Raw genomic sequence first — 21,483 nt, 5'->3', positions numbered from 1 at the left:
TGGTGGCTCGTGCGCGCCTTTCAGAGCCAGCCAGGCACGAACCATTCAGTGACAGCATGTGACACGCGAGCAGGAGCGAGCCGCTGTTTGTGTGAGGCAGCGTCGTGTTCATTTCCAAGGCACATCCAGAGGATAATGGGGAATGCTGGAATTCATTAGTCTGCGCTCAGTGCAATTACTCTGATTTTACTTGGAATGAGAAAGAAGAGAAATCCTACCTTTTCCAATAAATACACTTATTGCTGTTTGCTTTCTTTCGTACCTTGAAAGCACTTCCTTCGGTATAGAAGCCCCAAGGTAAACGCGCTGCTCGGGGCTAAACAGTTCCAGTCATCTGACTCCTGGTAACGTTTTCCATTTATGCAGGGCATCCTAGATATTTTAATCAACTTTCAACTGGATTGGACATGGTTGGGTTGGCAGCAGACTGGCTGACATCAGCAGCAAACACTAATATGTGAGTAGAAGAAATTTTTCATGATATTTAATATAATTTTATGGCTATACTGTACAGTATTAGCTGCTGTAGCTGAGTGAAAGAAAGAAAATTTTTATGTTAAGGTTACTGGAAAAACAATTGTCTGCTTTTAAAATGGTTTCTACGTTTACCAGCATGAAGATTTTCCACAGCGTTCTATAGGCTCTGAAATATGATCATAGAGATATGATGCCATAGCTTTCCTTTGCTAACCTCCCCAGAATTGTACAGAAAAAATATTTTAGTATTTTGCATGCATAAATATGTAAAGTGAAAGGTTTGCTAAGAGAACAGTTGCCTTTAAGTATAGGAATGAGGTACCACTCATACACCAAGCAGTGAGAACCATTGCTTCCTAAGAAAGGGGTACAGAATTTAAAATGTTTCTGGTAATTTTTTGCTCTTTGGGGCTAGGAAGCATTTTTATGCACTTGTTTAGCTTCGTGCACTGTCTTGTCATCATGAACAGGGCTGTTGATGCGTGTGCATCAAGACATGCGTGCAGGCTTTGGCAAGGCGAAGGAGGTCTGATTCGGGCCAGCAGCTCTTGAATTCAGGGCAGAGCCTCGAGCCTGGAGGGGGTGGGCATGAGCAGTTTCACTGAAGTGGGTGGAAACAGAGTCTCCAGAGCTCTGGGCGTTTCTCCTTTTAGACATCTGACATCAAGTCAGAATAGAGATTATCAAAAGTATTGTAAACAGAACTCTATTCAGTATGAGATAGAGTATATTGAGGCTATAACATAATGCAGTATTGGAAAAAGATGTGTCAGTGTTGAAGATGAAAGCATTAAATGTGGGCATTACTACGTTTCAGGTTCACCTATGAAATTGCTCCAGTGTTTGTACTTTTGGAATATGTCACGCTACGGAAAATGAGAGAGATGGTTGGCTGGCCAGGGGGCTGTGGCGATGGGATATTTTCACCTGGTACATGATATTTCAAGCTTGCTTCGGGACTATGCTATGTGACATCCCCTGTAGTTAAAGAGTAAACATAATTAAATATGCATGTTCACGAGGACGCTTGCTAATAACCACTAGTGGCCTCTTTGAGATAAAGCGTTGCATGTTTTTGAATTTCAGGGATGTGATTAAGAGGGTCTGTTTGAGCAAATTGCACTGTGTTATGAGCAGCTGTAATGGCACATGGGAAACATAATCAGAAGAGACATTGGCCTTGCCCCCACTTTTTGTAGAGTACATGAAACAGAAAGAACGTTGTATTAGTACAGTGAGAAGAAATGCTGCCCATCACTGAAGGGGGAATTGGAGCGAGGAGGGAAAAAGAGAACATCCCTTGAAGTAAATTCCGTGGTTAGTTAGGGTCCCACCAACAGTGCAGTAAGCAGTTAGCTTTCCATGTGTGAGCTGGCCGTGGTGCTCAGCGGGGACCCCAGAGGGCTCCTTCCTCTGGGTGCCTGGAGGCTCAGACCTGCTTCTGTCTGGGCACGTCAGTAAGGCAAAAATGGGGGCTGTGGAGAAGTCATTGACACTGACACACTGTATGGTCAAGGCTTTCATTTTAATCATTCCACTTACTGTTTTGATTTATATTTTTTGTCACTGAAACTAAAAATTTTAGCCCATCTATCTCCCCAAATTACAAAAAATTGGAAGAATTTACATTGGGCACAGCATCTTGGCATGTCAAAAGAGAACAGACTGATAGTCAGTGGGGTAGGAGCTCTTCTGGAAAGAAATCTCAGAGACATAATGGAGGGGAAAAGAGCATTTGGACTACCAAGCAAAGGGAAGACCTTGTGGAAAACAGCCTGGGCTGCTGGGTCTCCATGCACAAAAGTTCCAGCAGGGCTCATCAGTAACTGGCTGCTGGCATCTGACCGCCCATGTGGGAGCTGCTGCAGGAGTCTGGGGCTGGTTCTTTCTGCAGAGGTGGAGGAAGAGATGAGTTTACATTACTTCTTGTTGAGAGCTTCTAGTTGTTGTACACTGCACATGCTGAACACAGAGGCCTGACAAGGGTATTCAGATTTTGTTGGTGTGTTTTGTTGGCTGCAATTAATGGCGAGTGTAAACAGAGCCACAAAATTAAAGGCAGAATGCAGACATATTGTTCATAAGTTTTTAGGATTAAAATACTAGATAAAAAATACTAGGAAAACCTGGCATTGAAGAAACTTAACATTTCGGTCTGAATTCTTTTGATGCTGAGCACAGTGACTTTGGACAAGATAGGCCAAATTTCTTCCACCTGGAAATGTTAATTCACCTAAATCATCAACAGTAGCTGCTGCATGATGTTTGCTTATTTTAGAGATGGGAACCTGAATATTTTCTCTTAACCTCTCCCCGTGTCATGTTCCCTCACTTGTTTAAAAAAAAAAGGTGTAGAAGCATGCTCATGCCTCCCAGGGTACTGTAAGGGGAGGAGGAAGCAGCCCCCAACCTGCTCTGAGCCCTGTGCCCACAGTGCCATTCTCATGTGTCAGGGTCAACTGTTGTCACACCAGGGCTGAGGACAGGGAGAGCCTACAGCAGGGACCCTGGGTAGAAAAGAAGGCAACACCCTGTACTTCATTACAGCAATTCCCATTTCTTCAGTGGAGAGAGTGGATGTGTGTGTGCATGGTGCATGTCATCCCAGCTGCCATAGCCTAGCTACCTTTGGGATGAGCCGAGCTGTCCCTTGGCAGTGCTTACTTGTGCTCCTCCATCTTTAGATGGATGAAAGTTAGGAAGCAATTGGACCTGTTCATTTAAAAACCTAAAACCGTGATCAGTATACACCTTTTTGTTTTATAAATATATGTGCATAAACATAAATATACAATCATCTGTATGTATATATGTGTATGCTATATATGCAGGCTAAAGCTGTTGGGTTTTATTTACGTGTTTTTGCATGTGGTTGTATGTGTACACGTGTGAAAGTGCTCAGACTCTGCCTCAGGTTCTGCATTATATTCCCATAGTGCTCATGCAGTGTTAAAGTGCAGCCAGACACGGTTTGGCTGTAGACACAGAGGCTCAGTAACAGTCTTAGAAATGCAAAATGAAGAGCATGTTTGTAATTTGTGCATTGATGATTGAAATACGGGAATGAAACGCTGTAGACCTGTCATCTGATGCTTACATGGGTATTTTAAAGCAGTGTACATGGGTGATTATAACAGTAGTGCTAGGGAAAGGTAACCTTTTCCCCTCACTCCCACTGGAGGACAGATAAAAAGAATTTATTAGAATCACCCTTTTTCCCTTCTCCTCCCTCTCCCCCTCCAGTTACCCAGAAGACAGTGTCTGTTGGTACACAGTGTGGGTTTCCTCAGAGCCAGGGTGTGAAGCATCACCCTGCTTCAGGAGGGAAAGCACAGGTCAGGTCGCGCTCAGAAGCTACTCATGAAGTTGCCTTGTTGGCATCCATGGCATGGGGCGGGGGTAATGCATAGATGGCCCATAGGTAACACTAGGGACTAAAGGAAAAATGGTGACAGAAAAAAAGAAGATAAAAGGAAACCTCAATCATTTTTTTGCATTAGTGTTATATGCGTAAAGTGTTCCCCGTGTGCAGTAGACCTGTTATTGTACAGCCCAGCTGTGAGGAGCATCAGGACAAAGAATGCACGTTTCTGATACGGGGCAGAAACATTAACAGGAGAGCTAGGAAAACCATAGCAAGACTTGTCGTTTATACTGCAATGATATTACACTGCATAGAAAAAGTAACAGTATATTACTGTGGACTCCAGGTGGTGCCATATCTAACATGTATGCTATGTTGATTGCACGTTTCAAGATGTTCCCAGAAGTTAAAGAAAAAGGAATGGCAGCTATTCCCAGACTGGTTGCCTTCACATCTGAACACGTATGTGTTTCTGTTTTTTCCTATCTGATACATCTGCTTGTATGAATTCCTGATGAGGAAAGTAGCTAAACAAGAATTGGTAGCCAGCTGCCTTCATTTCTGTTATTCCTTCACTGGTAATGAAGAGCTGGGAAGGGGCTGGCTTTTCCCTCCAGGGGAGGATGAGCTGTGCACTCCTCTGTGTCTGGGACCCAGGGAGGGCAGGCTGCACAAACACTGCCCTTTTGGTTTCTCTACCTCAAGTCTATAAATGTGGTATGGATGGTAGAGACCACATCCAATGGCAAGAGCACAGCGCTGGGCTTCTGTGTGCCCCGTGTCCAGGGGAACATCCCTGTGAATCAGAATACTTCGAGCTGGAACCACTCCTGCTGTTATGTAGTAAGAGGGTAATAACACACACAAAGATGGTAGCACTGAAGTGCAGAGTGTACAGCCAGGCAGCAGTGGCATGCTGCGGGGCATTGGGTTTGCTGTGGGTCACCCTCTGAGCACAGCCCTCAGCACAGCAGAGTTCATTCAGGTGCCGACAGGAACCGGCTGTGTGCTGAGTGGAAAGGAGATGGGCACAAGGGGGTTCAGTGGCCAATACTGGGGAAATGCAGCTTTTTGCTCTACAAATAGCCATACAGAAGTCGTGTTTCTTTGTGTACTGTGGGGGTTATTTGGGACTTAGGACCTTTCAAGCTCCTTGCAGCTTATAGTGGTGCAGGAGGAAGGGAAAAACAGGTTGTACCCAGAGGGGCTGTGAGCTGTCTTCAGGCTTCATGGTCATCTTTTAAATTTCTCTCCAGCTTGGTGGGCTCATCCAGAAAGAACTCTGATGGCTGGGTTCAGCAGGCTGCCGTCCCTTCTGCTTCACGTCTTCCTGGCTGCCTTTTAGACTTAGGAAGCATGTGCTTCCATTCCACACAAGTGTGAAGAGCTCAGTGTCCTAACAGCTGATCAGAAATGCCTGGGAGACAGTCTCTTTAAGGGTGCCTTTCATGGGATGGGATGCAATGCAGAACTGCAGGCTCATTTGCAAAATAATTGTCCCCAAAGCAATTGGACAAAAATATTCTGTAAATGCATTGCAGCTCTCCAAAGTTAGCAGCACAGCTAGAGATCCATTATTCATTCGGAAGTTACAAACCTAATAAGTATTGCAAATAAGGTTCAGCATGATTATTTAAAATAACAAATCTTATTAATCGTTAGAGAATTTCATTGTATTCTTAGCAATGGGATGTTAAACAGTGAACCAAATTGTGCTATCAGTCTCAAAATAATGAAATGAGCTTTAATAATTGTGTTCTCATGCCAAGGAAGAAGCGGCTCCCTTAGCAAATTAAACACTCCAAAGTCAAATACACAGCGAATCCCCAGAACCGCATTGGAAATGTTACATTTTAAAAGTATCCTGAAATTGCAATTTTGTCCCTCAAGCAGTGTGTGCGGTAACACATCTGCTAGGGAAGCTGAGAAACCCCGCTAGGTGAAGATAGGGTCCTTTAACCCTTAATTGCCCAGCAGATAGGGATTGGTGTTTAACCTTCAGAACAACAGAGAGTTGCAGAGATCCAGAAGCACAGTCCTGCTTTAGTTAGGAAATGTCATGCAGAACTTGAACAGGCAGTAAGATACGAGGATGGCATTTGTCTCATTTATCATGTCACGCTCATCTTCTGCTCCCTTTCAGACTCCCCAGTCTGACTCTCGTTTCTCCCTGTCACAGCTGCATGCTGTTGTACAACAATGGCTGTGGAACAAGCAGGCTGTAAATGAAATGCTGTCACTTCCCCATGCTGTACGTGTGGTATAATAATAAACAAAGCTGTAAGTCACTGGATCTTATTAGAAACATGGAGATTTTTTTTCCAGAGATTTTCAGTTGGAAGCAAAGATTCCAGTATTAGTAATTCTCAGTCAAGAATATCAGCATCATAGGCCAGACTCTATTTTCATTTCCACCAAGCTAGAGCTTCTGCTATTGTGAATGAAGTTACCCCATGATTGCCACTGATATTGCTGTGATCAGAATTTGACCTCAATCGGATTCCGTGATAGGTTTCACTGCCAGAGGGGAGAAGGGAAGGGAGAAGTAATTCACAGCTCCTCCGTAATTCCCTTCCTAATTTAGGAGTGCATTATGTGCCTAAATTGAGAGCTTTGCTCCCTGTACGATCAGTGAGGAGAAGCATCTCTGGAGTGAAACTCAGAGCAACCAAATTAGGAACTTAAATGTTTCTTAATTTGGATATTTTATATCCCCTTCGGGAGAGGTTTGTCTACTTGTGCCTTAACCACAGAGAGACGCCAGCCTCCTGACACGCACAACCTACATTCAGCCTAAAGTAGGTTATGTGGCTGTTCCAGCCCTGCACATGCATGTTCAGCAGGTCTTCCCAAGTTCAGTAGGGCTGTGATATCTCTGTCTTTGCTTCCGATCATTTCTGTTTCACCAGTGACACTGAGACACATTATAACAGATTGGGTCAGGTTTGACTCACGTATAATTTCACTGAGGTGCTCTTGCATTCAGGTCTTAATTTAGTCCTCCATAGTCACCAGTTCATCATCAGTCATTCCTGAACATGCAGTGGTGCAGGAGCAGTGTGATGTCCTTTAAGGCAGCTGTTCTGGACTGCTCATGACGCAGGAGATTTTGACTCAGATGGGTAAAAGTGATAGATGCCAGTTATAGAAACCTATTTCAGTCTTCCTCCTAGGAAGGCTTCCTCCTACATCCCTGTGCATCGGCTTTAGGCTGGAAAGAATGTTCAATTGAGTACATCCCTTTTTCAGTGAAGAGAAAGCACCTGAAAAGGACAGCTGCCTTCTCAGGATATTTTAATAGATCCTTCTGTCTGTCAGGCAAGTGCTGTTGTGTTTTAACCCATTCCCTGATGTGACTTTGGCCGTTCCACCTGGCACTCTCTTAACATGGAGCAGGGATCATCCCCAGGAGGTAAAAAGAATGAAGAGTCGTAGTCAGAGAGGGAAAGAGGGAGAGAGTTTAAGTGCAGAGAACAAGCCAGGTTCAAGTTACAAAACAGTATTTGGCCTTTTTGTTTTACCATGTATAAATATCTTGAAAGAATCACAGCTTTTCCATTGTGGACTGTATGGGTTCAGTCCTCAGTTCAGAGAATGATAAAAAGCTGGAAGTAATTGGGAAGACACGGTGATTTCTTCACCTCTTGTGTTCTCCAGACCAGCAGGACTGCTTGCATAGTCCTCATCAGCTTCCCTCATTGCCCACCCACAGCAGCCCACCAAGGAGGAACTCCCTTGGCAGGTGCTCATAGGGGAGTGACAGCACCGCTCTCAGTGTCTTTTGAGAGAGGAAACAATAGAAGACCCAGCAGGCCATTCAGTTTGCGCAATGCAAAGGGAACCTTTTCACCCCATCAGAAAGCCAGCAGGGCATGGTGGGGCTCTCACTGCCTCCAACATTCCCCTTCTCTTGGTTTTTGGGGCAAGGAGGCTCCTGTGTGAGGCTGCCTCTGAAGGGAGTTGGGGGATCCACTGGCCATGTGGGTGTAAGGTGTTGGCCTCGGGGATGGCCAGACATACCTGGATGAACATCTAGCAAGGAGTGGCCTTGTAGTGGGGCTTTCAGGGAAAGGTGGAGAAGCCCAGAGAGCCTCTTCTCCATTTGGTGGCATCATATTCTGAAGCCATAAGTTACAGCGTGGGTAGTGGTTTTGTTTCTTCCTGAGGAAACTAAAATTCAAACTCATGGACCCATGCATTCTTCCTTTGCATTGCATAATGCCCAGTGATCATAAAAGCTTTGCTTTGTGGTATTTGAAGCAAAAGGGAGACAGTGGAAAAGTTGGTATTACAGGAGGAGCAACTTAATTTAAGTAACTCCATTATAATGAAAGTAAACCCTCCTTCCAGAAGAACAATGCCAAAGAGCAGCCTCTTCCAGGGGGGACATTTATCATTAGGTCTAATTCTTCGTCTGGTCAGTATCTTGGGACTTCTGCACTGCCAGAATCCTCGTGAGCTCAGAGCAGCACTTCTCATCCACAGACAATACTATAAGACTGTCAGCACAGGAAAAGAAAAAAGGTTGTGAGTCTTTCTGGGTTGGAACGATTACATCTTTCCAAAATGCTGAAGATCAGAATATGAGTATGGCATGCAGAAACATTAATAATGTTAATTTCTTTCCTGCCATTGACAAATAAGTTTAAAAATGGAATAGCGGTAGCTGAAGGAAACAATAGCAAACATATGTTGTTATGGTGTATTTAAAATGTGATGGGGTACAGTATAATTTTTTGTAAATAACTGAAGGAAAATCTATAGCTTACAATTGGACTTTAGAGATAGGATTCATGTCACTTCATTTTAATCACCAAAAGTGTAAACAGATCATCTGAGTTATACTGTGCACTTTTTATAGCCAATCAAAAGAGAAATCTGTGAAAGACAATTCATCCTACTCTAAAATAGGTGCCCAAGCCTTGGGGATGCTGCAGATGTACTCTTTTCTTCCCGTTGTTGAGGAAGCCCAGACAGTTACCCTTGGCCAAACACACATTATGAGATGGTTAAAATAAAGAAAGGTCTCGCGTTGTTTCATGTCCAAGGGAGGTGGAAAGGAAAACATGTTCACCTACTCTGCTGGTGAGGCGAGGCTGAGCGTCCAGGTCTGCAGGGCACCAGGGTGCAGCAACCCAACCTGCAGCCCTCAGGGAGGTACCGGCTGCTGGTTGGCTCGGCTTGCTCAGTGTCTGGGAGTTCATGTCACTCTGAATTTATGTGAGCAGGGAGAAGCTGCACTCTGAAAAACCAGCTGTGGCCTCTGGGCCCACGGCACGAGGATGGCTCTTAACAGCTTCAGCCATGCCAGATGATGAGCGAATAATTTAGCAAGCTGTAAAAATAGAAGCATCTGCACGCTAAAGCACCATTCATTCAAGACAAGAACGGCACACTTTTCCAAATCAAAATGTTTTGAGCAGCACCAATTTTTCCTGTTTCCAACAGGCTCGTTGCATTATTGCACCTATAATAAATTTGTGGTGTGTTTTGATGCTACAGAGCTCACTATGAAAAAATGACTATCAGGCTTATTCCCAACAACAGGTGAAATTTCAGACAGAGGGATGATTCACCTGGCTCAGTCACCTCTTTTTTTTCTTTCTTTCTTTTTTTTTTTCCTTCTGACCATTAATACACTTTTGTCACCAAGGTTGACTAAAACCTCCTCCTCGTTCACCTCTGAATTTCAGCTGTATTTCCTTCCAGGCAGAAATTGAAGCTCTTCTCTTCTGAGTGTGTGTGTAGTCTTCCAGGTGCAAAGGTGCGTGACAGCCCGCTCCTACCCACATGTCCTCCTGTCTCTGACAAGCAGAAGACAGAGATGGAACTGCGGTCCTGCTGACTTCTCCCAGCCTGGTTTTTGATTCAGGGCTGGCATCAGGCAGGCCATCCTGTCCTCCCTTTTTGACCCTGGTTGTCCCACTACAGGATTTCTACTGGCTCCTACACAGCCAATGTGATACACTACAGGCTGTAGCCCTCATATTCTAAGAAGGGTTACATTTGATGTCCTTCCCACTGTTAGCCCAGCTGAATCCCTCTGCAGTTCTGTTTAACCAGGGCTGTTTCTGCATATCTTCCCTTCTCTTAGATCTGTACATTCTTCTGTGTCTGCCTGTGGTTATGCAAACAGCCAGTTTGTCAGTGTTGTCCCAGAAGTTCTAAAACAGAGTTTAATAACCATCATCATTGGAAATGTTTTCACTCTACAACCATATTTTTTGCACGATTAGTTTCGTTCTGGCTCTTCTAGAGCCATTCAGGTAGTTGTGATTCCTCTGATGTTTCCATGAGACACAAAAGTGTAACAGCCATCATGTGTCTGTGCCTGCATACACAGATTGAGCAATTTCATATTCAAAGTTTGCTTAGAAACTGTATTACCTTCTGTATTTTCTTCCCCCTATTTTGGCTGAATTCCCTTCAGCATGTAAAAAGCCTTCAGGCATCTGAGATATCAGCAGTATATTCATTTTATTCCCAGTGCTGTGTTAACAGTGCCATGAGACTTCTCAATGAAGCAGCTGAGCTTGGCTTTTTTCCAGTGGATGCCTTTGAGCACATGGGCTTAATTTTCTTCCTCGTAGTAAACTGTTCCAATCTGTATTTCCTTTTAAAGGCACTTCGGATAGTTCTATTTTCTGTTAGAAAAAAAAGGAAATGACAGTAGTAAATCTGTTTTAAGTAGTATGGAATGTAGAGCAACCTTAAGCAGAATAGTCAGGACTATTAATGAAAATTACCCCTTAGTTGTTTTTAAAGCACAGTCGTGTTTTTACATATTAAGTTCAAGGCACGTGTTGCAGTTCAACTCTTCTTCCTCTCTGTCTTAAAGCTGGTGTGCATTTGACGTTCATTTCTCTCAAAGTGCTCATTATTATATGGGGCTGTTAAGCGCTCTGTGCAGTCCCACTGATTCAAGGTCTGTAGGTGATGCTGACACATATCCATCACGTTCAACTCTTTCCATACATCACTCTGATGATTGCAGTACTGTTGAAGCCAAGTATTCACTTGATACAGCAGTAGTGATTACTCCTTTGCTTTGTGGTCTGCTTCTCCGCTCCTGCACTGGCAGGAGGATGGGCTGTGTCTTCCTTTCTTTAACTTCTTGGGCACCTAAAAAGCCTTACTAGATTTTTATCTATCTCATTCATTTTTCTTTCCTTTTTTTTTTTTTTTTTTGAAGTGTTACCTCCTGGGCTAACACTGCTGTGGTGTACACAAAGAGTTGCCTTGGACAGTACTGTTACAGTTGGATTTCAGTTAATAAAAAATCAGATTCTTGGTGGTGAAAACTATCTCATGATCTTAATCACTAGGATTTGAATTAGAATTATGAACCAACAGGAGTTAAGATGAGCAAGAGAAAATTAGGCTGACTGGCCCTCTGGTATATAACTTCCGTGTTTTATCATACAGATTAGGTAATAGATGTAGTAATATAATAGCCCAGTCTTGATTTTAAACTACAATAGCTCAGTCTATTAGTAGGAGTTATAACTAGCTAACTAACTTCCACTGGCATGAGATCACAATTAGGCTCTCTCTCAATTTCTCTTAGTCTGTTATTTGGCCAGAAGTTACATAGCAGAAGTGCATCGCCACAAACTAAATGAATCCTCTGGAGGAGAAGTTTTTGTTTCAGTGAATCAAATTTGTTGCTTAGTACGTATGAGCAAAAGGCAGTGCAGGTGTGCATCAAGGACAGAATTTGGGTCCATCACCAGCCACAACTGTGTATTTAATATTCCAGAAATAAATCCAGTGATTGCTTTTTCTCTGATAAACTGTAGTGACCCGATATGAAGCCTGAAATTACAGTGATCAGTTTTCAAAGTCTATCACTAAAATTACTGCCTATATGGAACATCTTGCGGAAAGGCTTGCAAGAGCGTAGTGTTTCATTAAGTAGGATAAGAAATAGTAATAAAAGCAATAAATAATAATAAAACTTCTTTTTTTCAGAGTCACTTTTCTGTGAAAAAAGGAGCTGCAGCCCTGGGTATTGGTACAGATAGTGTAATTCTGATTAGATGCGATGAAAGGTAAGTAAAGACACCAATTGCTATTCCTTTTGTTGGTACATGGAAGTGCATCACCAGGTGCTTAACACAGGGAGAGCACGTTGGATATAGTCAACAGTATAACTCATAGAGCTATCATCTTCAGTCAGCCTTGCAATGATTTATCCCACTTGAGGGGCTGTAGTTGTAGTTTCTTAACGAATCGGTTTTTGGAGCTGATAAAAAATCCTGAAGTTCTCTTCCTCAAGGATTTTTTGTATTTCTTTTTCATCTCTTCCTGAAGTGAAACAAAAAGTTGAACTAATAATCTTTACATATATTTGTACATTCCAGTGAGAAACCACAAAGGAGTTTTCTTAGGGAAGATGCTCTTGCGTTTCGATACACTGAAATTAGCTGAAATGAGCATTTTAAAGGACTGAAATATTGAGGAGCATTTGCTAATGTAATTGTATTACTTCATGACCCCGGAATCCTTTTTGGCTGGATGGCATTTCCCATAGTGGGAATATGCCCCTTGCAGTGGGACGTGCAGTCAGTTCTCTGAAGGGTCCTTCCAGAACCATAGGCAGCATGGGCCAACAGTGGGATGACCCATGGAAGGAGCAGCACCGCAGGCTGCGTGCAGTTCTGTAAGCACCACAAAATTGGTGGTAGATGAAGTCTTAACTCACCCAACTAAGAGGTTACCAAAACCCATTTTGTGAAAGCAAAGAGACATTAACAAAATGAACTCGATTTGATGAAGATTCACAATTTACTGGAAAAGCACACATTCTGTGGGACAAATGTAAATTAAAAAATCCTCATCCATTCTACTGAGAAGCTTTTCAGTAAAATATTCTCTTGCAGTAAGTCCCAAATACCACTGTTACAAGGTATTGAAGTGTTTATGACTCTAGCTTAAATGGAAAGTTTTCCTGCAATGAAAATTCTTTGCAACTGCTGTAGAAGTAGAACACCAAATTAAGCAACTTACAGTGCTAATCACAATGCCTGCAGGTTGATTTGTGGGCTTAGTATCTCTTTATTAACAATTTGTCTGTGACGAAACCAGGACTAATTTTTAGACTAGAACTTTCCTAGTTTCAGTTATTCTTTCATTGTTTTGAATGGGTGAAAAGAAGGACGGATTTTGCAAAACAAACCTGAGTAATCCAAACCCATTTCTTCTGACCCAGTCACTGACTTGTGAGGTGTGTAAGGATTAAAACTTGTCATGCCTAACAGGATCTTATTACTAAAAACTGATATTTTGTTTTATTTGCATCCATCTAAATATCACGAAAAAAGTCGTGTTTTTTTTCAAAAGTAAATCTAAAAATTGTGGTTTTGTTTTCCTCAAAGTACTATTTTGAGCTTTAGTAGAAGTTATTCTTTTTGTATTCATAGCAAGAAGAAATGCAAATTATCCCTGTACTGTAAGGAAGGATATGTCTGTCTATACTAAGAACTAGGAAGTCCTTCGAAGTATATACACACACACACACATATATATATATATATATAAATGTAAATGGACAACACTGAGACCCAGTGATGAATTTATTCCTGTAATGTGGGGAGCTGTCATATTTGTATTACCGTTATGTGTGCTCTCAGCTAGTCTTGCTTGTGGCTAAAGCAAAGAAATGCAACCTCAATGTTCAGTATCAGCTCTGTTTTACCTTGCATCTGATTCATTTATGAGATTTTATAAATTGGCCTTCAAGCCTTTTACCACTGAGTCTGAATCTCAGGCAAATGGTTCATTTTAAATGTGTTGCAAATATGGTATGCAGCCAACGCAGAGTGCTTGGCAGTGCATCCGAGTCTGGGCTGGTTGCTTTGTCTCACATCTTGCTTCAAGCAAACATGAACATGTAATGCACTAGTAACTGTGAGCAGTCACCCTGAAACAAGCCCATCCCTGGGACCAGGACATGGAGAGTGCTGCTTACACTGGAGCTGTTGCAGTGCTCGGGCCGTGCAGCTCAGCCAGCATTTTTTTGTGCCTGCTAAGAGGGGTTTGGCACCCAGGGAGCATCTTGGGAGCCTGGGCTGAGCCCCTTGCTTGGGGCTGGGAACAGTTTCTGGGGCTGCAACATCCAACAGGACTGGGATGCTCTGTGGGTCTGCCTCAGTCTTTAACGGGAGGTGACTGTGAGATAGTGTCTGTGTTGCCATCACCGTGTTGATGCAGATCGGTTGAAAAAGTAAGCAGGCTGAAAGTGTAGACTAATGGACAGAGTCTATCTGAGCTCTTCAGTGCCTCATAAGCCATGGGCAAAAATGTCGCTTTGTTCCTTTTTGGGTTTACCATTAAGTGGAGAAGTAACAGCAAAAGATGATTTCAAGACCAAATTTCTAATAGAACTCTCCTTTTCCCAGAGGGAAAATGATTCCATCAGACCTTGAAAGAAGAATTCTTGAGGCCAAACAAAAAGTAAGTTACTATTAAGTTTACTCACATTTCTGCTTCCCCCAACAAAACAAAAACAAAAGTGAAAAACCACCATCCTGATACAGCTAGTTGGTTTGGCAGTAAAGCTCCATCCAAATCTCCTGGCGCTGCATTTCCTTTTGCATAATGAAGTCCAGACACTTCTGATTGTTTAAGACCCAGTTCAGCAAATAAATGTAGGCACTCTCCACCTTTATTGCTCTGAGTACTGTTTATGAAGTCAACAGAAAATGAATTGAAAACAAAACACTGGTGCAAGTTTCTGCATACTCAAGGCATCAGAGTGCAAAATCCAGGTGACTGTGTGCTCCTCAGTGATGCACAGCATTTAGCAGCAGGAGTCCAAGAGATGGTCCTTGGGCACTGAGGTGCCTTGTGGAGAAGATTTGCTTTACATGACATTCCATGCAGCAGACCCTTTTGTTTTGGGTAGGTGACAGAGCAAAACTGTTCCTTTGAGCCCTTACCCATCTCCTGCATCTTCAATAAATAGGAGACTGGTTTGGAAGTTTGCTGCCACCTTAAGGTAGAAACTGTAATATCACTAGTATCTAAATTAACAAGAAACCCTGTGATGTAGCAACTGTGTCCTCTAGGAGCCACTTGTGGGCTCATTGTGCAGGCAGCCATCAGAGCAGTGCCAGCTCCAGCAGCACAGGAGGAGTTAGGGCTGCTGCTGTCTGACTTTGCCAAATGCCTCTGTGCTTTCTTGTAGGGATTTGTTCCTTTTCTAGTGAGTGCCACAGCTGGAACAACGGTGTACGGGGCATTTGACCCACTCATAGCTATTGCAGACATCTGCAAGAAATACAAAATCTGGATGCATGTGGATGTAAGTATCATCTTGGGTGGGTGGGTGAGGGAGGCAGATTCCAAGGCACGTAAGCACGAATGTATTCACTTTTTCAGAACCATCATATTTGTCTCCTGTAATTAAGTCTCTTATCCAAGTGCTGACTTCCCAGTCCTCTGACAGGCTCAGGTCAAGGGGATGTAACAGGAGCTGTGACTGTGCAGTACTCATAGTAAATGGGATGCTTAAGATGGATGACCTATTTAGAGTGCTTTGGGCTTTCAGCTTTATCTTTAAATATCACTACTCCAAGAAATCCATAAGAACCATAATGCGCATTGGCTCTGCTTCTGTAGCAGCTGCAAAATAAATACATAAGAAAAAATCTACGTTATTTTCTGGAGTAAGCACCCCAAATTGCGCAACAGATTAATCCAGATGCTAAAGAGATTTATCAGATTGGCTGCTTTGCTCAGCTTTATGTGGGTTCTTGCCGATAAATCTTTCTGAAGGATCATCTTTCAGCCCTGGAATGGATCTTACATCATTTTTGCAAACTCTTTTTTTTCCAAGCAGGCTTGGTAGCTGAATTTCCATAGGGCTGACTATCATGCTTTTGATTACTTTGTCAGCCCAAATCATTCCAATTTAAGAATTCCTGTTTGCCTTCAACTGCTGCTCAGCCACATGAAATACCTACCTGTCCCAGATCTCTGTAAGAAAAAGCAAATGGGGGAAGGCACAGATGTCATCCTGGAGAAATGCAGAGGTGTCGTCTTATTAAGATAATGTATCTTGCCTTGTAGGGAGCGTGGGGTGGCGGGCTGCTGATGTCTAGGAAGCACAAATGGAAGCTAAATGGTGTTGAAAGGTATGATTTATTAGCATTAATTAAACACATTTCTTAAATGCCTTTTAGTGTACTTGTGATTACCATAGCAGTATCTATAAACACAAATAAAAATCAGGCCCTGTTATCTCCAGGATACAGAAGGAAGGAATTATGCAGACTGCCCTTCCAGTTGAAGCAGCACTGCCCTGTGCCTTTGTTCAGTGTTACAGTCTGGCAGCACTGTGCTTTGTAGTGCAAACAGCAGACATTTTTTGTTTGCATTTTTATTCCTTACAACGTGCATTCTTGGGTCCAGAGTGGTTTCTGCAGCGTCCTCTGATTCCCTGTCCAAAATGAATTAGCAGTTGTATTTCTCTGTCATGAATGTTGGAGGGTTTGCCTGCTGAGGTCTGAGTATAAAAGGTAGATGGATGCACCTGCAGCTGGGACAGTGTTAGGGCATTCACTAACCACTGCTCCATCACTTCTGGAAGGAATGCCACCTCCCGACTGTGCTAATGATGTCTGGATATACACATTTGGAGTCCTGAGCTCGTCAACATTACATATACACACAGCTGAACATAAATGATAGCAGTATAGTTCAGCATCTGAAAAGACTGCACTTAAACTCCCAGAAACTTGCCCAGAAACTTTTAGTTGAGCTATGGATCTCCTTGCCGTGGGATGTTAAGATTTACTTGAATTCAAGGGAAGACAAACAGAAATTATTTATGACTTCAGGGAGCCACAAGGTGACATGAGGCTTGAGGAGTATTTCGAGGAAGTTCTTATATGCTTGCCCTGTTTTACATTCTTCCAGGCATCGATTTGGGCCACTTACTAGAGACAGTGTGCTGGGTACATGGAGTCCTGCTCACATTTGTTTATTTTCCAAAGCTGTTCAGGATTAAACTATAGTCCCTCCTGCCTTCTTTTATCTCTAAATCAAATTATTGATTAAAATTACAGGTGATTTCCTCAACCTATTCCTACTACCACGTATCTATCTCACATGCAAAATTTGGAAAGCAGACAATGGTTCTATGAATTTGATATACTTTAGTTAAGACTGCCTCCAGTACTCCAGATTTATATACTGTCCTTTAGAAAGACATACATCCAAATACCCACTGCATTAGAAAAATCTGAACAGTTGTCTCTGAGGATAATTTGGGAAAAAAAGTGTTTTCCACACAAATTGCTGTCAAAATTCTTTGGGAATTAGAAGTTCAGGTTGAATCCACATTGCAGAATTTTCCAAGCAGGATGCTTTAGGTCCAGAATTTCTCTAGTGCTTGGTAAGCACCATCTCCATATGCCAAGTGGGGAACTAATGAAGTTCTTATTTCCAGTCCTGTTACGCTGCTTGATGAACACAGCAGCCCACTTCAATTTGTCCAGATTTCAAATGTGGGCACTTCTATGTGCCCACCACAGGTCCAGTTTCTATGGACAGTTCCATTTTGTGGTGCGTTATAGGTCTGAATAGAACTGGAGCTGTTACTTGTGTTTTATGGGAGAGGAAGGAGCAAGAAGGAACAAAATGTCCCTGTCCATTGCAGGGGAGTTGGACTAGATGACCTTTGAAGGTCCTTTCCATCTCAGACAATTTTTTGGTTGTAAGAAGGGACCATTGAATGAAGCACTCTCGCTTCAAGTATTCCCATCCTTCTAGTAACAGGCAGTCCAGAAAAAAACACATGTCAAAGAAAGAGGAGCTGCAAAGCCATCTTTACGATCCCCTGTGGGCTGTGTGTGGCACATTTTGAAGAGCACCTGAAGGAAGCATGTGTCTGGAGCAGATAGGTCTGACCACCATCAGGACACACAACCTGGTGCCCCGCTCCCAGGGTCTGGACAGCGGTGAGAGCTACGTGAGAAAATCATGCCTGCAGCTGGATGAATGCTCTGCTCAGTCTGGGCATCCTTCCCAGAGCTGCGGCTGGACAGTGAGAGCACCCTGGTCTGGTTTTAATGATGGCTGAGGCCCAAATTCTGCCAGCCTTGAATCTCTCATGTCATCCATTTGGAATCTCCAAAGGAAAACTTCTTTTTTTTTCTGTCTATGATCCATAGTAAAAAAAAATCACAAAGGTGTTTGGTGCACGGTTATTTTGGGGAGCATGAGATGCTTTAGAAAAACATCTGTGGATCCACGCAGCTTTCCTTTGCTGTTTCTTGCAGTCAGCAGTTTCTTCAAGCATATACTGATGGCTCAAGCCCAGAAAAACTGTTGAAAAACAAATGAAAATTATTTTGGATAATTATGATATTTTTCTGGATGCAATTGGGATAAATCTGGGGAAATAAATGACCCTAGGGTAAATTGAATGTTTTAGGCAGATAATTAACATCTGGCTGTTGTCAGTAAATAATCCTTTTGTTTAAGAAAACCTATACCACTACTGTTACCTAGAGGTCTCTTAAAGGTTTTTTGCCTGATTCAGCATAGACACAGATAAAAATGAAAAAGTACCATATCAAAGGAAATTCATGGACCTGAGCGCATGTTCAGAATCATTAGCTCTGATGTTGTAATCAGATGGCTGACTCTAAGCTGATTAAAAGCTGCCAAGTATTCATGAAGCCAAGCCAAGTGGCCAGATGTTGCCTCTGGAAGGCTATTGCCTACACATTTTGCATCAGGCACTTGTGCAGTCCCATTTAAACAGCAGAGAAGAAGGCACAGAAGTGTTGCACAGTGTCCCTGCACATTTTGGAGTTGCTTGCTTTGAAGGAGTGAGAGCAATTTGGTAGGAAATGATAAGGACGAGCATAAACCTATAAAACTGTCTCCAAATCTATGAAGGAAAATACTGCCATATTCTCACATACTCACTTCTGTTCAAACAAACATTACCTACAAGTGCATCCTGAGTCCTTTAAGTGCTTACATGGCCAGTTGACTCATTTGTAGCAATTCACACCATCAAAACTCAAATCACTGCACTACACAAAATCACACTCTCTGTGCGTCCTTGTCAGCTTGCCAGATAGGATGCATATGTATACATCTATCAGCCAGTCATCATATGTAATAATAGTAATTAACAATTAGACAGTCAAGTGTAACGCAAAATTAAAACAATAAACGTTGTTACTGGACAGTCCGCCCTTCAGCACTCGCCACAGTCCCAAATGTCTCTTCTCTGGTCTGTACTGTGACAGCACTCTGTTTCTTCACAAGACCTGGGCTGACTGCTGTTTTTGCAGAGCATATGTCCTGAGGGGAGTCAGACTCAGGATCTTTAGAAGGCTGAATTTTTTTGTGTTTATTGCCGTGGTAATTTTGTTCCCGATTGTCCAGTGTGAATTATCGTATCCAAACTAAAATGGAAGGAAGTAAAATGAAAGTTACCATCAGCACAACACTGAGAAAAATTACTTCTGGCCAGGTTTTCCAAGCTAGTCAGAGATTTAGAGGTACCCAGAAATACCTAAAGGAATTTTCAGCTAGAATCTTACTGACACTGAAATTAGTGGGAGGGAATCTGCTACTTTGCCAGCTCCCTGTCTGCGTATTTGCTCTGAAGGCCTTATGACTTTAGAAAGTTCATCAGTCAAGTGAGTTGTTGAGAAGTTTACCTTGTGTTTATAAAGTACAAATGACTCTCCAGAAGGATTAATACTGATTACGTGTAGTGGATAGAGCAGTTAACCTGTGATAAGTTGCCAAAATGGCCATCCAAAAACAGTCCAGAGCTAGGTCCCTGAGGAAGGCATTGCTTTCTTACTCTCAGCTGAGATTCCTTTCAGCTTTACTTCCTCAAACAAAAGAAGAAGGTGTGCTTTGCTCCTTGTTCGTTATTATTCTGACCATTACTGAATGTCTCCATGGTTTCACTGCAGTGGAACAGTGTCTGAGCTTTGCATGGTTTTCTGTCGCAGGGCCAACTCGGTGACCTGGAACCCTCACAAGATGATGGGAGTCCCGCTGCAGTGTTCAGCCCTGCTAGTGAGGGAAGAGGTACGTCCCAAAATCCTTGCTGCTCTGGCCCTGTCTGACATTTTGCTTCTGACAGTCCTGGATGTTTTCTTCACACACGTCATAGCTAATAGTTGCTAATGCGATGAGGGTTATAAAAGAAACTGAGAAACAGCTCTCTACGCACAGGCTGAGGGCTGTGTGGGTAAAAGGGAATTAAAGCAGCCGTCTACTAGAAATGATAGATTTAATTAATGGCAATATCTTTACAGTGTTGTGGCTTTGCATGCAGAATGCCTGTAGTAAAGTTGTAGGTGCATAGCTGTGTAACCCTGCTGGTTTCTGTGTGGTGTAAAACATAGCTGTAGGCAAAATCCCATCCTCTTAGAGTGAATGCTGTGGTACGAATGCAGTGTGACATTTCATCCATAATCAGGGCATCATTACACTTCCTAGACTAGAAATGATAGAAAGTTCAGTCCAGCTCTGGTCCATATATCCACTTTGGGGCATATGGAAAATAAAAAGGGAGGACTAAGTTCACTTGGAAGAAGTAGTACTAGAACTCGAATTACCCTTCAAGCCTATAATTTTCATGTAACCATCAGTTACTGGGACAGCTTCTATACAACCACTACTTAGTAGATCAGCTATCAAAAAGCTGGTTGCTGTTTTGCTAACAGCTGTACGACAGATTGTACACAAAGCGGTTGCGCTTAAGAAGAGAGAAGCTGGCTTTCATTTGCCCTCTGGGTCAGTCCTCTGAGACAAATCCCACCTGGTTGAAGTCAGTACCATCCTTGACCTCTGGTGAGAACAGATGGCTCAGATTAGAGAAAGCCAATTTCTCCCCATCTCCCCCCGCATTTTACTATCTCAGTTTTGAGTTATATGTAAAGCTTGGACTTAATGATAAACAGCAAAGTTTTGAGCGTTATTGGGCTGGAAATTGCTCTTTCAGCAACCGCCACAAGGTATATCTTAAACTTGGTTGAAGACTTCACTAGAACCAGAACATGACCTTCTGCATTTCACTTAAGAAGCTAAAAAGAAACCTCATGCTTTCATGGGCCAGGTTCTATGCCTTATTGGCTGCTGGCCCTCCCACAGAGCTGCCTCTCTACACAGTATCTGCCAGCCCAGAAACAGCTCTAGCTGGCTCTTTTAAGGCCATTTGCTCTTTTTCGAGGCTTTCCTTGCCATTTAAGCATCCAATCTGAGCACTGCTGATTTCTTGGACAAGAACGGTGCCTCTAAAAAAATGAAAGAAACCAATGACAAGCAGAATTTTAGAGACCAAACAATTATTAGAAAAGTGGTGCAAAAATCTTTACATTAGTCACAAAATTGGCTTGATCTGAGTCAACTAGGCATTTCCTCTAAGTGCCCTGCAAGAAAAGGAGGAAAAGGAACCACAACAAGGAGCAAAGAGTGAGATCCAAAACTGAGCTTATGTGTAATGATGCTGAGAAGCACAGTGGCCAGAGTTTATTTGTAAAAAAACCTTGGCTCACTCTGGGAGTGGCTTACACAGTGCTGGGTCACAGGTACCCAGCAGTGTCCTGGGCACTGAATGAGACAAGGAAAACTTAGGCCACTGAGCAACCAAGTTTGGT

The 21,483-nt window shown here is 42.7% G+C and overlaps 1 protein-coding gene across 1 annotated transcript in view; it reads left to right on the top strand.

The window, feature by feature from the left end:
* GAD2 (glutamate decarboxylase 2) overlaps window positions 1-21,483 on the top strand; it is a 32,860-nt gene that overhangs the window by 4,616 nt on the left and 6,761 nt on the right. The window contains exons 5-12 of the mRNA XM_015282054.4: window positions 367-457; window positions 1,295-1,407; window positions 4,188-4,303; window positions 11,813-11,892; window positions 14,242-14,296; window positions 15,030-15,146; window positions 15,914-15,978; window positions 19,831-19,909. Of these exons, the coding sequence (XP_015137540.1) occupies window positions 367-457; window positions 1,295-1,407; window positions 4,188-4,303; window positions 11,813-11,892; window positions 14,242-14,296; window positions 15,030-15,146; window positions 15,914-15,978; window positions 19,831-19,909 (716 nt within the window). The remainder of the gene's footprint in view (window positions 1-366; window positions 458-1,294; window positions 1,408-4,187; window positions 4,304-11,812; window positions 11,893-14,241; window positions 14,297-15,029; window positions 15,147-15,913; window positions 15,979-19,830; window positions 19,910-21,483) is intronic.

Source organism: Gallus gallus, chromosome 2, assembly GCF_016699485.2.
Source record: "Gallus gallus isolate bGalGal1 chromosome 2, bGalGal1.mat.broiler.GRCg7b, whole genome shotgun sequence".
NCBI classification, from domain to species: Eukaryota; Metazoa; Chordata; class Aves; order Galliformes; family Phasianidae; genus Gallus; species Gallus gallus.
Note: the sequence above shows the minus strand (reverse complement) of the source record. Positions and strands in the feature narration are given on the sequence as shown.